This window comes from Chrysochloris asiatica, unplaced genomic scaffold (assembly GCF_000296735.1).
Source record: "Chrysochloris asiatica unplaced genomic scaffold, ChrAsi1.0 scaffold00007, whole genome shotgun sequence".
Classification (NCBI taxonomy): Eukaryota; Metazoa; Chordata; class Mammalia; order Afrosoricida; family Chrysochloridae; genus Chrysochloris; species Chrysochloris asiatica.
In genome coordinates this window covers 37,969,134-37,985,542 of record NW_006408525.1, presented here as the reverse complement: position 1 = coordinate 37,985,542, position 16,409 = coordinate 37,969,134, and the positions used below count along the sequence as shown (strand labels likewise).

At 39.9% G+C, this 16,409-nt stretch overlaps 1 protein-coding gene across 1 annotated transcript in view; it reads right to left on the bottom strand.

Moving 5' to 3' along the window:
• CEP112 (centrosomal protein 112kDa) overlaps positions 1–16,409 on the bottom strand; it is a 594,823-nt gene that overhangs the window by 543,948 nt on the left and 34,466 nt on the right. Inside the window, exon 4 of the mRNA XM_006833735.1 lies at positions 1,229–1,322. Coding sequence (XP_006833798.1) covers positions 1,229–1,322 — 94 coding nt within the window. The remainder of the gene's footprint in view (positions 1–1,228; positions 1,323–16,409) is intronic.

The following is a 16,409-nucleotide window of genomic DNA, read 5'->3' as shown; positions in this document are numbered from 1 at the left end:
AACAACAACAACAAAAAAAGCCCTACATATTTGTTTTAACATTTTTAACTGCATTTGGAGAAAATGCAGTATGTGCTAAGACAACCATGCATTATACAGGATCTGTCTTATAAACAAAATTCATACAGGTAATCATATACAAGTTGTGGTTGCTGTTAGATGCCATCAAGTTGGTTCTGACTCACAGTGACCTTTTAGAGGGTTTCCAAGGAGTGGCTGGTGGGTTTGAGGCACCAGTCTCGCAGTTAGCAGTCCAGTGCTTATCTGACGGTGCCACACCATAAGAGGAATCCATATAAACTGGTGGTCGTGGTGTGCCATAGAGTCAGCTCTGAGTCACAGCGACCCAGTATAGGATTTCTAAGGCTGTAAATCTTTACGGGAGCAGAAAGCCTCATCTTTCTCCCAAGGAGTGATAGGCAGATTCAAATAGATGACATTGTGGTTAGCAGCTCAACTCACAACCCACTACACTCCCAGAGATCCTTCATATAAACTGCAGTAATCCAAAGGATCTCTGTACAAAAGTAACTGAAACACTCATTCACACCTTGCTCAAACTGAGCACGTTAAGTAAGTAGACCAACAGGAGGCACTCACAGCTGAAGCTATCAGTGGTTCATCGTCACCAGAACAGCAGTGTTCCCTACTTTAGAAAGACAAGATGAAAGCCACTGAGTCCATCCTAACACAGGGTGACACCATATATGTCGAAGGAGGAGTGTGCTCCATAGGGTTTAAATGGCTGAAATGACGGAACAAGATCACCAGACGTTTCTTCTGAGGGGCTTCTGAATGAACTCAATTCTCCAACTTTTCAGTTATCAGCCAAGCGCCTTAGCAGCCTGTACCACCCAGGGACTCCAGTTCCTAATTTATTACAAATTAATCTCAATTTTTTTCTTAATTTTATGATCACTAGATATCTAAATATTTTATACATGCATTGAATAAAAGATAAATTTTTGGAAAACTAAACAATAGTTAAAACAATTTTTTTCAAAATGATTCTGCAGTGTACATGAGAAACAACAGATTAAGTCATATTCTCACCAGAATCACTAACAGAAGGAACATTGTGGATTATAGGCAACAAGGATGTTCACTGAAACTTTTCAGATCGTATTCAGTGTTTCTAAGTAAGCACTGGACCTTTGATAGCATAAAAGCAAAACTTGGTGGAATTATTTTAAAACAACAAATAAACAAAAGGAAAGTCTGATCTTACAGAAATCTTTGAGGTGACATTTTTTCCATCTTCTCCATAGGTTGGACTCACAGAGTGGGATCTCATTCGGAGCTGCCCCGTGTACTGTTCCCTACTAACAGACAAGAACAGTAACAATCAGAATTTTGGAAGTCAGAGGTTACAAGGGTATAAATCTAGAAATTCAATTTTTTCTTTTTATTTTTTTTTAATTTTGGGAAATGAGATGATTGTTTATGTTAATAAGGATGTAACCAGAAACCAGAAAACCAACCCCACAGCTGCTGATTTTGACCCAGAGCAGCCGCTAGGAGGGGACGACCCCCAAGGGTACCAAGGTTGTACATGACAGCCTCACTTTGTCTTTGTCAGTGGGATTCAACAGTGGACCTCCTGGTTAGCAGCCAAGCACTTAAACACTGCACCACCAGGGTTCCTTGATGCGTAAATCACAAAGAAAAACAAAATATAAACAGCAAACATTTGCATTTCCCACATGTGAATTCATTTTGATTGAATAAAATGTCACCTAAATGCCACAAACTGGCTTACAAATAAACGTTACTTTTCAGTGGGATCATAGTAAACCATATCTATTGATATCTTTTCTCATCCCTTCCCCTTTTCCAAAGTGTAAGAAGAGAGAACATGAAGCACACACGCTCAGAAAAGAGAATTGTTTTGAAGTTTAGCAGGTTTAGTTGGATTCTTGTTGCACATCAAGAAGAACAGGGAGGGGAGTGTAATCATTTAGATGAAACAAAATGTATGATTGGTTGAAAGTAAGGCTGATGATCTTGTCTTGTTTACTTTCACTCAATTCACAAAGGAAAGTTGGAATTTAAAAAAAAAAAAGTCTTAAAATGCATAAAATAGCAAAACCTTCAAGTAGCTGAAAGTGTGAATAAATTAGGAACGATGTAACAAAATCCAGGTATTTCTGTCCTCGATGATCTGTGCTGCACATGTGTTGTTGCTGCTATTAAGTGTTGCTGAGTCAGTTCCGGCTCACAACAACCCTGAGCAGGGTTTCCAAGTAGCAGTGGGTGGGTTTGAACTGCTGACCTTGTAGTTAGCAGTCTAGTTCTGATCCTACTGCACCAGCATGCTAATTCAGGTAAAATATGGTAAGTAAGACACTAGTTTAATCTTCGAAAGGAATTTTAACAATAACAAACTCTTCTCCAATAAAAAAAATACAGTAAAAAGTAACTATTCTCAAAAGTCCTACTTTAGCCTACAGTAATTCGTTATTATTTTTCAATATTGTTATTCAGTCTGCTTCAATGAACATTCACAATTCTGAAGAGCTGCTTCAAGTTGTACTATACAGAAATTAACCATTTTATAATGAATGAAAGTCACTAGCTTCCAATCGTAAACTGTATTAGGATTTCCTCCACAAACCATAAGGCACACTAAGGACCCAAAAAACAAAATACTATTTCAGAACAAATGTGATTTTTTTGGTAGCAAAGTTAATACAGCAATATTCTTTAAACTAGCTTTCAAATAATTTTAAATGTCTATAAAAGCTGTTTCAGAGAGAAAGTTGGTAATTGTTTAATACTCCTACATAATATCCCAGATATCCAGATGGTTAAAAGCAAATGAGAAAAAAAAAAAAAAAAGCATATGAGAAAAATAGGTAAAGTAATAATTTGAGAATAATTTCATCAGTCAGTGTGCTTTAGGTGACCTTGTTGTTGTTGTTATGTGCTGTGGAGTCAGTTCCGACTCAGAGCGACCCTGTACAGGGTTTCCGAGGCTGTAAATCTTTACGGGAGCAGAAAGCCTCCTCTTTCTCCCGCAGAACAGCTGGTAGTTTCAAACTGCTGACCTTGCAGTTCACAGCCCGATTCGTAACCACTACGTGACCTACTAGCATTTAAACTCAGTACTTGGGAGTACTTTGGACACGTTTTCAGAACAACCCAGTCCCTGGAAAGGACATCATACTGTATCGATAAGAGTATGGAATGACACGGTGGCTTCCACAATGGGTCAAACAGAGCAACAAGGGATGAGGATTACGCAGGACCAGGCAGGGCTTCCTTCTCGTGTACACAGAGTCATCATGAGTAGGAACTGACCTGATGTCACCTAACAACAACACAGCAAGTTGGGAGGATGCAAGCTGATACGCCATGCTAAGCTGTGGCACTTTCTTCTTTAAGAAAAGATTAATTCATCATCATTAAAAGAGCTATACTTAAAAATTGAAAAATGCTTCAATATTAAAAGTAATTCTTCTCATACAAAAGATTAATAAAAAAAGAGACCTGAAACATTTAACACTGTATCACACCAGGTGCATACATAAAACAGGGCACTCTTTGTAATTCACTGTAGCTGGCTGTACAAATCAACTTTTCTCTTCACAGTGCATTTCATAAAAGCTATTAGTCCACATCTTAACCTGTCATATGTTTTTCAATCAACTACATTCTGACTTCTATTCACCCTGAAACTCCTGTAAGGAAGGGCATCAATTATGTTATATACTGCTGATGGATCTCATTAACATATGAGACATGGCATCTTAAAGATGCTTTGTCACTGGCCCCAAAGAACCACTCTTCTCTAGTTCTCATGCAATCCTTCAGAAATCCATTTTACAGTAACTTTACTAGCCTTTCCTTCCCTGCTTACCGCACACATATTGTAACCCTATGTTCTTTTATGTTCACTGTATATGCTTTCCTGGAATGATCCAATACATCATGCGTTTTTCAAATAGTTGATTACCAAAGCTACATCTCCAGCCCAAGCTGCTCTCTTGACCTCTAAATCCACTATATAAGAACTAAATAGCTCTACATGCAATCCAAAGCAAAGATGTCACTTTCAAGACTAAGGTGTAGCTGACCCAAGCCACGGTATTTTCAGTAGCTCACATAATGGATAAGGAAGACCAAAGAATCGGTGCACTTAAAGTAAGGTGTTGGCAAAGGATACTGAACATACCAGGAACTGCCTAAAGAATGAGTAAATTTGTCTTGAAAAAAGTACAGTCAAAATGCTCCTTAGAAGCCAAGACTGCACGACTTCTCACGTACTTTAGACATGCTATCAGGAATAAGCAGTCCCTGGCAAGGACACCATGCCTGGTAAGGTAGAGGAGTAGTGAAAGGGAGGAAGATCCTCAACAAGATTAACTCAAACAGTGAATGCAACGATGAGCTCAAACACAGCAACGAAGGTGGAGTAGCCCAGGACGGCGCACTGTTTCATCTATTGTACATGAGGTCACTATAGGCGTTAAAACCAACTCGATAGCATCTATCAACAACCACCTCCAATTCAACATGTCCAAAACGAAATTAATTATGTTGCCCCTAAAACATGCTCCAATGATGGCCAAGGCACTGCGGAAGCCAACTCCTCATGAAGGCAGCTGGGCCAACTAAGGAAGGTGAGTATATCGCTGCTACAATCTGACTGACGAAACGAACGCAGGACAATTGGCATACAGCGTTCATTTCTTGCCATGTGACTCTCTCCCCTAGCTGGACTACTGGAACTCTATGCAGATACAAGAGAAATCAAATTCAGATGATGGGGATGGAGGCCAGCGTGAAAAGTTCAACCCTCTTCTTTACAAAAGCCTACAAGTGGCCTAGGAGGCCTGGCCACAGTGAGCTCATGGTGGCGGTACTTGTGCCAACTACTAAAGGGGAAGGGAGCCCAATTCATTTCAGGGTGCCAAAATGAAGACAGAAAAGCTTAAGTCCATGAGCAAAATTCCCTAACATCCAATTGTCTCTTCAGCTCTCTTAAAGATAAAAACTGTAAGAAATATACTTTTTTTCTCCTTTTCATTTTACCCTATTGCCAAAATATTTTGACAGGAATCCAGAAACACTCTCCCAGCATCTATCTGATTCTAACTAAAGAATACTGACTTCTCTGTAAAGATGAACACACATAAACAATGACACATAGAGCAACACTGAAGAGCCTAAAGGAAAACAAGAAATTAAACGACATATTGCATTAGGCAAATCTGCTGCACAAGACCTCTTCAGAGTGTTCAAGGGAAAAGATGTCAGTTTGAGGACTAAGGTGTGTCTGACTCAAACTGATAATTTTAATAGCCTGATATGCATGTGAAAGTTGGACAGTGAATACGGAAGACCGTAGGAGAATGAATGCATTTGAGTTATGGTGTTGGAGGAGAATACTGAAAGTACCATGGAACAAACAGATCTATGTTGGAAGAAGTACAGCCAGAATGCTCCCTGGAAGCCAGGATGGCCAGACTTCGTCTCTCATACTTCAGACATATTGTCAAGAAGAACTAGTCCCTAGAGAAGGATATCATGTTTGGTAAAGTGGAGGGTTGGAGCAAAAGGGGAAGACCCCCAACGAGATGGACTGGCACAGTGGCAGCAGCGATGGACTCAAATATAGCAATGATTGTGAGGTTGGCATGTACCTGGGCAGTGTTTCGTTCTGTTGTGCATAGGGTCCCTATGAGTTGGTACTATCTTGATGGTACCTAACAGCAGCAACAACAAAGGAAGACCAATCAAATCTCCTCCTGCAAAAGAAAGCTACTGCAAAAAAAAAAACACAAAAAAAAACAGAAAGCGTATAAACTGTAGATTTAATTTGTATTCACTATGTGATTCAAATAGACATTTCATAAATAGAAAGGGAATGAACAATCCATGATCACAGAAATGTGCTTACAAATGAAAACTGTGATTAGCAAATTTCCAAAGCACAATGGAAGAAGAAACTAACAGAAAAACACAGCAAAAAAACCCAAGTCAGCAAATTGTAAACCAGTTCAACAAAGTCTCCAAAACACAGAGAAAAAAGGTAAATGGGTAAACATAATAAATAAAAAAGCAAGTGAAGAGGATAGATTGAAAACCTCTAACACTGGGATAATAAGAGTTCCAGAAAGAAGAAAAGATCAGAAAGTGGCAAAACAATAATGAAGGATTTAGTGGCTATGCCAACCAAAATTGTATCAGAAAAGAGCCTTTAAGAATAAACTTATGACACCATTTTTGGCTGGACTAAAAATACAAGGTAATGCAAAGGATGGAAACAAAACGGAAAGTCAGCAGATTATTTCAAAGAAGCAACTGGAGACAGCAGGAAGTCTGACTCTGGAAAAGTAAGAGACAATAAAAGTTCCCCACCTGGTCTGAAAGGCTTGCAAACGCTCATCCAAGGTCCAACAATTGGTCTCCATTCGCCTGGAGCAACAGAGGAAAAGGGAGAGTCAGGAACAGGAATAAGAAAAGGGCTGTGTGGCTACCTGCCTCCAGGAACAACGGCTTCCTTTACCATGAGACCAGCTGAACTGGAAGGTGTCTGGCTACCATTACTGAACATTTAAAGCCAAGATTCTACAGACTAACCCTGATCAAAAGGGGGAAAAAATGCAGAAAATAATTTTATATTCTCATAAAATCCAGACTTTCGGGAGCCATGGAGGCTGGATAAACCCCTGAAACTATTGCCCTGAAATAATCTTTAAACCTTAAGCCTTAAACCGAAAATATCCCCTCGCTTAACTGGCAAAAACCATCTGCCTTGAGCATTGTGCTCTTTTTAAAAGAATATGGGATCAGACTGAAAACAGCCACTCAAAAGATTGGATAGGAAACTTAGCAGAGAATGAGTTTATGATAATGGGGAAGGAACAATTCAGAAAAAGCAGGTGCGAATGCACAAGAAAATAATTAATGTTACTGAATCATAGAAATTGTTGAAATGGTGTTCGTTCTGTTGTCGATACTTTAAGTAACATAAAAAATTAATTTAATTATTTTTTTTAAAAAAAGTTCTCCACCAACACTACCCAGAGAAGCAGTGACGCCAGAAATGGAGGCAGAGACCATGAGGTGGAGAGATGGAGCAGCTGGGGACTCTGGACTCAGGGAGGGAGAGGGGCTGTGTGCTGACGGCCAGGAAGCAGGCTTCTGGAGTACACCCTTTGGTTGGCTGATGATGCATGGAGGGGACTGTAATCATTGCAGTGAAATGACATACGATAGGATGAATGAAAAGCTAATGTTCTCCCATGTAAACTATCACATAATTCACAATAAAAACTTTTTTTAAAAAAGTTCCCCACCTAATATAGAAAAGCGAAGTCAACCTTATCTCTAGAAATCAGACACTGGGATGGAGATTTCCTGCTCTTGAAAGAAGCTAGAAACCAGTGTTGGTTCACCATTTCTGAAAGCTGTGGCTGAAAAGAAGCTGTATGCCCAGGAAAGGTAAAGGGCATAGACTAGTTTCAAAACCTGAGCCCAGTTTCAGCTGACTTGGTAACTGATCCATGATGCTCTCATTAGATACTAGGAGCGTGCAGCAGCTCGATGGGCCCTCAATGAACCACTGTATCTGGATTCAACCTATGACTCACCGTCCTCAACAGAGCACAGTAGAAATGACACCATGCCAGTTCCAGGCCTAATCATTACGACGGCTTAGCAGTCTCCCCTTGACACTTTGGGAACTCTGAGCAACCATCAAGAAGTTCAGCTGCTCTGCTGGAAAAGTCACATGAAAAGGGAAGGCTCTAAGACGACTTGGGAAGAGGGAGAGGACCAATCTAAGCCCAAACTGCCAGCCATCCCCACCACCAGTGTGCCATGGTGTTCATGACGGAGCCATCTTCAATGTTCCAGCCAAATACACAAATGAGTGCAGAACCAGCCAAAATAACACAGAGCAAAAGATGTGCCCAGTGAGTCCAGCTAACTATCACCAGGAGAGAGAAGGGCATTGTCATTTTAATCACCAAATTAGGAATGCTTGTTTCAAAGCAATGAATAAAGGATGCATCAACTGTCTCCTAAAAGTGGGGTGCTGAACTAACAGAAGCCTGAAACATGTAGCACCCCCTTAAAGAAGAGACAGCAGGAAGAGTTTAAAGGACCTCAAGAATAAGGCTAGCAAACAAGAAGACAAATGGTATTAGAAGCTGGAAGAAGAAAAAACCCTACAATAGAGAGGTAGAAAATTCGGCACCATTGTCTCCTGTGGTAATGTGTAAAACACAAAATACACTTAATGATATTTTCAATTGGCTAGACAGATGTCCAGGTAAAACAGTAAAGTGTCAGATGCTTCGTTTTCACTGTGTATGAAAACATAACATCAATTGTGAGGATGGCACAGGATCAGGCAGTGTTTCGTTTTGTTGTGTACATATCATTGTGAATCGGAAGCAACTCCTTGGCAGCTAACAACATGATAAGAATTAAAAAATAGAGTAAAAGGAACTAAAAATAGAGCAAAAGGAACTAAAAAATAAAATGATCCATGAATCCAGAATCTAAAGGCAGTATTTCTAACCTAGGACTTATTTACCAGGTTGAAAACACACTATTTTTCATTCTCAACTTCTTCAGCCAACAAAAGAATGAAAGAAGTAATCCCAGGGCAAAGGCAAAATCCAAAAGTTTTCCAGCAGAACATCGACTCAGAGTCAAAATCTTAAGGGTACATCCAAAAGACATTTTGTTAAGAACTCAAAGTTTGGTCAGTGCCTCAAAGGTACTTTCAGCAAAACAAAAAGGTTATAAAATAAATAAACAAACGGTGGTGGTGGTGTATCTCTTTTTTAGAATAATTCTGCTAAACAATGAGGACTCTAAGCACCACAGGGTGTTTGTGATAATAAGGTTTTGTGTCAACTTGACTGGGCCAGGATTCCCAGCGGCTTGCCAGTTAAGACAGAGTCATCCAGTGCTAAGACCTAATCTAATCATGTCCCTGAGGAGGGAGGTCTGCCATGAGCAGCTAGTCAGTTGAGAGGAAGTTTCCTCAGGGTGGGATCTGTTTTCAATAGTAGACAAAAAGCTTGTTGGCTTTTTGCTGGGTCTGGAGCCTGTATCTGGCTTGTCATCTGACCTCTGGTTCTTTGAACTTGAGCCTGTCATATTGCCTGCAGATCCAAGGTCAGCAGCAGCCTGCCATCTGACCTGCCAACCGTGGCTTCATCAGCCCCTGCAACTACATGAATCAGGGCAAGCCTCCAGCCTGACTTCTGGCCCACAGATTTGAACTTGCCACCTCTGCATTGTATCATTCCTTGATCTAAATCTCTCTCTGTATGTTGTTCCTAAGTGTCGATGTGTCAGTTCCGACTCATAGCAATGCTGTATAAGGTTTCCAAGGAGTGGCTTGTGGGTTTGAACCACTGACCTTTTGGTTAGCAATTCAGTGCTTATCCTGCAGTGCCATGGCAGGACTCACTGATATTGCGTGACTAGAGAATCCAGCCTAGGACATTATTCTACCATTATACCCCACTGTCATGCCAAAATAGACAAGATCCATCTCTAGTAAATTTGTGAATATGGCTTTTGTCTAATGTTGTGGCTTATAATTTGATACAGAGGAAACACGTAAGTTTTTCTTAAGGAGCTATAATGACTTAATATGAAAGATACAGAGAATTCAAAATGAAATGAGACATTAGGGTCTCCAAATTCCTACTAACAGGAAGCGGGCTTAAAAAACAATTAGCTTAAAACACAGAAAATTTATTATGGTTAAAATAAAAATAACTCAAATGAACAAAGCCAAGAACCAAAGAGCAGAGTCATGAAGACCTTGGGTCAGGAGGCAGCACTGAGCCTTAAGCAAGAATCTGGCGCCAGAAGCCTGGTTGGATTTCAGAATTGCAGGAGAGTAACCATCACCTTTCTTCACTGTCTAGTGAATAAAAAATTTCATTGCAGTTCTCCAGTCCCTGTCTTACCACTGCTGTGGGTGTGTTAGGAGAAATAACTTGTCTCCAGTTCACAGGTCTGCAACTGAAAAGGCCACACCAAGGAAACCTCAGCCTCACTAAAACCTGATTTTTACTGAGGTAGAATTTACAGACAATAAAACTGCACCTAGTTACAATGTAGAGTTTGATGACTTCTGATCAGTGTGAACACCTGTGCAGCACTCAGATTAAAAATCAGCTCTGACAGCTCCCTGAAGTTCCCTGGGAGTCAGTGTACTCCCTCCCCCAGCCCCATGCTATGAACTTTCAACTTCAAGTCTTTGTGAGAAGTGCTCTCATTCCACTGGACCATATAGCTAAGAATAGAATTGTCCAGTCAAATGTTAAGTCAGCTTCAACTTTATAAAACAATTGCCAAACTCTTTTCCAAAGTGGTTGTGCTGTTTTATATTGCCATAAGGAGTGTATTTCAAATTCTTCACAAAATAATCCAATCTGATTCTGTCAGCCTTTATCATTTTAGCCAGTGGTGTGGCACTGTGGGTTAATGCACTGGACTGCAAAGTCACTTTGAACCACAAGGTGCGCGATTCAAGCTCACCATCTGCTCCTCGAAAACCCTATATATACAGTGTCACTATGAGTCAGAACCAACTCAATGGCACTTAACAACAACAACAACAATATGATTAGTCAATCAATTCTGATTCATAGCAATCCTTTACAGGGTTTCCAAGGAGCAGTTGGTGGATTTGAACTGTCAACCTTGTGGATGGCAATCTAATACTCATCCTCCAGTGCCATACCAGGAGTTCATATAATGGGTAAGCACTCGACCATAGAGTTAGGTTGAACCACAGGCTGGCATTTCACACCCAATTCTGGAGAAGGCTAATACAGAAAACCATTTCATAAATAATATCATGCCACAGAAGACACCAGGTAAGTGAAAACGCAGGCCAGAGCTGGAGACAGTATTTGTAGTACACAGATCCCTAAATGACTTGTATCCAGAATATATCAAACATTTTGGTAATTCAATAATGAGAAGGCAGAAAATCCCTTTTTTAAAAAATTGGGCAGAGTCTAAAACAGAAACTTCATAAAAGAGGATATTCAAATAGCCAATCAGCATAGAGAATAGCATCAATCATGAGGGAAAATGCCAATTAAAATGGCGTATCCAATCTGCCAGAACTGCTAAAATTAAAAGAAACTGACAAGCAAACCCAGGCGAGGATGTGGAGCCACAGAAATATCCACATCCTATGGGTGGAAACGCAAATTGGTACAACCACTGCAAAAACTGTCAGAATCAACTCTAATTGAACTTCCAAGTCAGCACCCAACAGAAATGTGTACATATGTACAATAAGACCTGTAAAAGGATGCTCACAGTGGAATGATTTGTAATAAGCAAAAACTGGAAACAACCCAAATGTCTAATAACAATAGAATTAACAAAGAAATTGTGGTATGTTCAGAGTGATAAATAAGAGACTAAATGGCCCCTTGCTAAATGCACCAATCTGGATCAGTCTCAGAGACATAGCGCTGAGCAAAATCAGCAAACAACAAAAGTCAACATCCTTTATGAATCAAAAATGGTTAAAATGAATCTATGGTAATATGAGTTATAATACAGAACAGGTTAACTTTTGGGGAAGACCAATGACTATGAGGGAGCAAGATAAAGGTGTCTGGGGAGCTGGTAAATGCTCTCTACCTTGATCTGGAAGGTGGTTTTCATTTGTTAAAAGTCCATGCTTTACTTAAGATGGAGCCCTCACGGGGCAGTGAGTTAAGCACAAGACTGTTAACTACAAGGTTGGTGCATTGAACCTGTCAGCGCTCCGACCAAGGAAGATGAGGCTGTCTGTCTTAAAGATTTACAGTTTCTGAGACCCAAAGGGGCAGTTTCACTCTGTCCGACAGGGTCGCTGCAAGTTGGAACCAACTCGAAGGAAGTGGGTTTTTACTTAAAATCCGTGTGCCTTGCTATACAAATGTCATGCTTTTATTTTAGAAGTTTATCATCAAACACCAAAGAATGAGCACAGATACATTCATTCACATGGATGAGTCTCAAAACTCCAGTGAGTGACAAAAGCACATCTGAAAAGGCTATCCACAACATGAATCAAAAAAGGAAGAAACAAAGAAAGGATTTATGCCAAATTCAGAACAGTGGGCTCCTCGCAGAAGAGGAGGCCATAGGAGAAGGACAGCCAAAGGACAAAGGGCTTTTCCTGTGTTTTCTAATAGGTTCTCTCTTCCCTGGGTGAAAAACACATAATTGTCCCTTAAACTGTACATTTTCATACATGGCTAACAAAACATTATACTTCACAGCTGCAAAACTTTTTCAAAACTGTACAACTTCTTGTTGTTGTGAAGTGCCATTGAGTCAGTTCTGACTCATAGCAACCCTGTATACGGTTTCCAAGGAGCAGCTGGTGAGCATGAACCACTGACCTTGCAGTTCAAACGGCTTTGCTGTCTGACACATTAGCCCCCAGCGCCACACCAGAACTCCCACTACTGCATTATAAATGATCAAACAACTAAAATGAGAACTAACCTTAGATTTCAAATTTTTAGCAGTTCATACAGCTCTAGACCATCTGCAAAATATTCTTTGAGTATTGCTAAATACTAATAAAACAAAAATAAGCTGATGTTGTTAAATGCTGTCAAATCAGTTATAACTTATAGCAACCCTATTTAGAGTTTCTGAGGAGCAGCTGGTGGGTTTGAACCACCGACCTTGCAGTTAGCAGTCCAGTGCTTATCCTACAGTGCCACACCAGGACTCCTAAATAAAAATAAATAGCAACAATTAATAGTGCAGTAAATAAAGTAACCAAATAATAGCAATAACTTTCAATGATCCATAACATATCAAAGAAATTTTATTAGAAATAAAAAGAAAACAAAATAAGATGCTTAGCAAAACTAAAAACGGACCAGAGATCCATAAGCACTTTTAGAATTTATACGTTTCTTCTTGCCTATTTTTAAATGAAGCACCTGATTTTTTTAAACTTAAAACTTTCTCTAAGGTCACCCATTTAAATCAACAATGTTGAACAGTATAAGATTCAGTATTTTTAATTCCCTTACAACCAAGTTTTACAATGTACTTAAAACTGTTTCTTTGTTATCAATTACTAAAAAGACAAAATAAACCTACTTATATAATTTTAAAAATACTATTACAAAGTCTCACTCATTTAAAAAAAATTAAGCGACAAATTTGAGAAAAACTTGACTTACTGGGGGGAAAAAAAGAGTCTAAGAAAATGCAGGTCATTATTTTCAAAGCCATACAGTTTCTTGTAAATTGTTGCCACTTGGCCTTGCCTTAGTAAATACCTAAAAAGGATCATGAATTAGCACATTAGCTGTTGGGGAATTAATGAAGAGCTAAGTAGTTTTATGACTGTGTGAAATGATATTGTATCAAGTCCCTTAAAGTGTTCACTCATCATTTATGTCACCATCTCATTTCTGGAGCTCAAGGACACTAAGTGTCTGCCTTGTAAGTCCCTGTGAGATGAAAAGCCTTCAGTGCATCAGATTTTTAGACACTGATTTTTCTACCCAAACAAAATGAGTGCCACAGCACCACACTGCCAGGGCCCCTAATGATGAAAGGACAAACTGCTTCCTTTCTGATGAGGTGATACCCTCTGTTCTCCTACAACCTAAAACACAATCTCGACCATGGATGACCACCATCAAAGACGGGAGTACCCATGTAAGCACAACCAAGCACAGGATAACAGTCTCCCCGTGGTGAAGCCAGTTTCTGAGCACCAACACGCAACCTCTAAGTCCAGTCTCCATCCAGTCCCCCACCTACACAGCCAGTAGGCCAGCCATCGGTCAGGATGTGCAGTGGTCCAGCACACGGCCCTTGGTTTAGAACTACACTGTTCAATACGGTAGCCAGTATCCATGTAGCTATTCAAGTGACTTAAAACTCAGGTCCTCAGTGGCTACTGTATGAGTCAGCAGGCTATGAAACATTCCCATCATCACAGAAAGTTTTGCTAGATGGTGCTATACAAAAATATGAATATTTATTTGCCCAAACAACAGGGTTATTCTTAAATAAATTGCTGTACTTTTTGTGTGACTAGTATGTAAGGGGAATCCTGGTGTGGTGCTGTAGGAGAAGCACTGCACTACAAGGCTGATAGTTCAAACTCACCAACCGCTCCTTGGAAACCCTATACAGGGTCACTATGAGTCAGAACCGACTCAAAGGCAATTAACAAAAACAACAATATGTACCGAAGTCTGACTATACGTAATCCTAGCTATATTTACCACAAGACGTAGTAAGAATACTACGAAGGAAGATTGACCCATTCTCATTGCTTCCAACATTCACATTCCAATCACCAGTAATTATTAATGCATCTTGATTGCTGATAGATCAATTTCAGACTGTAGAAGTCAGAATTCTTCAGTTTCATCATCACTGGCTTTAGTAGTTGGTGCATAAACTTTAATACTAATGGTAATAATTGGTCTTCCTTGTAGGTAGATGGAAAGGTCAGTAGTTAGAAAATATGGCCTTGGTGATAGAAATGATGCTGGAGATTGCATAATATAATTTTCCAAAACCAGTGTGACTTCTTCTTTACAAATACCTTTTTCCAACAACATAAAAGGCAACTATACATCTGGGCCACACAAGATGAAACACACAAAAATTTAATTGACTCCATCTGTAAGAAGAGATGGGGGGAAAGCTCCCTATCATCAGTTCAACAAGGCCGGGGCCGAATGTGGACCAGACCATCGACTATTCATACATAAGTTCAGGCTGAAGTGGAAGAAAATTCAAACAAGTCTGCGAGAGCCATAATAGGACCGTGAGCATATTCCACCTGAATTTAGAGATCATCTCAAGAACAGATTTGATGCCGAAGGCCAGAACAGTTGTGGTATGACATCAAGAACATCATATAAGAAGAAAGCAGAAGGTCATTAATAAGATAGGAAAGCAAGAAAAAACAAAAATGGATGTCATTGGGCTGAGTTTCACCATGTTCCATTGGCACTTGTCGATCTTGAGATGAGAGAAGAGGAAGGGTTGGCTGAAGTTTAAGAAGATGTATGAACTCCTAAGTCCATGGGCACTGATCTAGCCCCTGGTGCCTAGCCCCTAGTCTGAAGGGCAAGGAGGTGTATGAGAACTAGCAGCTAGTACCCATTTGACCTAGTTTGGATGGCTAGTTGACCAAAACTGGGCCAGGGGAAGATAAGATGTTTGACACTGTCAACAACTGCAAATTGCTACACTTTGATGAACTGGAGCTTTGCTTGTGACTACAGTGACTCAAAATTCCAACTGGAATGGGAGGATTCTTCATAGAAAGGAACAACCTTGTTTGCTCAGTATACTGGGCTGATAGGGACGAGAAATGTAGACAATAGCTATCAAAAATGGGCGGGGGCTACTAAAAAGGCATGAAAATGGCTGGCTTATAAACTTTCATAACTATGCTTAGCTTCAGAATGAGGAGGGTAAGGTGGAATCCCACTGAATAGTTTCCCTCTTTCCCAGATGGGTCTGGTGAAAGGGGATAAGGGATGGCAGTGATAAGATCTTATGGTTCAATGGTAACTGTTAGCAGGATTAATTGTGACTGTCACAACTATAATTGTAGAAGAAGTGTAACTAAAAAGAGGGAGTAGTTCATCTTTCATTTCAGTACCAGACAATCTGAGGACCATCAAGAAGGAAAAGTATGAGTGGAGCATGAGACCCCTACCTCAAAAAGCATCAACCGCAGATATCCTGGCAGAGGCAGTGGCATGGAAAGACAGACTAGTGGTGGACTCTAGGCCCACAGACTGAGAAAGGCTGTGTGCCTATGGGCAGAAGCCTGGCTAGCAGAATGTGCTCTTTGAACATTTAAATGAATATATATTTTTTTGTTTTGTAAGTGCACATCAAATATTTTTTGCTCTGTTCATTTGTGAAATATGAGATACACATGGGAAGCCACAGGGAGGAAGCAGGATGACTGTTGTTGCAGGGAGGGGAGATAATCATTGAGATGAAACAAAGTGTATAGTTTATTGAATGCAAAGCTGATGGTCTTGCCTGTAAACCTTCACCCAATTCACAATAAAAAGTTAGGAAATAAATAAACAAAAGTGTATGTCAGAAGAGATTCTGAAACGTGCTCTCTAATGTAGAGATGCTAAGAAGAATGGAAGAAATGAGGAATTAAAAGCACTGAAGAGAAATTTTCAAAGGGCATAGCAAGAAGACAAAGTCAAGTAGTATAATGAAATGTGCAAAGACCTGGAGTTAGAAAACCAAAAGGGAAGAACAAGCTCAGCATTCCTCCAGGTGAAGTAACAATTGAAGCCTCCAATTGAAATACTGAAGAATTCCACCGGCAAATATTGGCTGATGCAGAATGCATCAAAAGAAGATGGAAAGACAGTAAACAAGAAGGGAGAGGG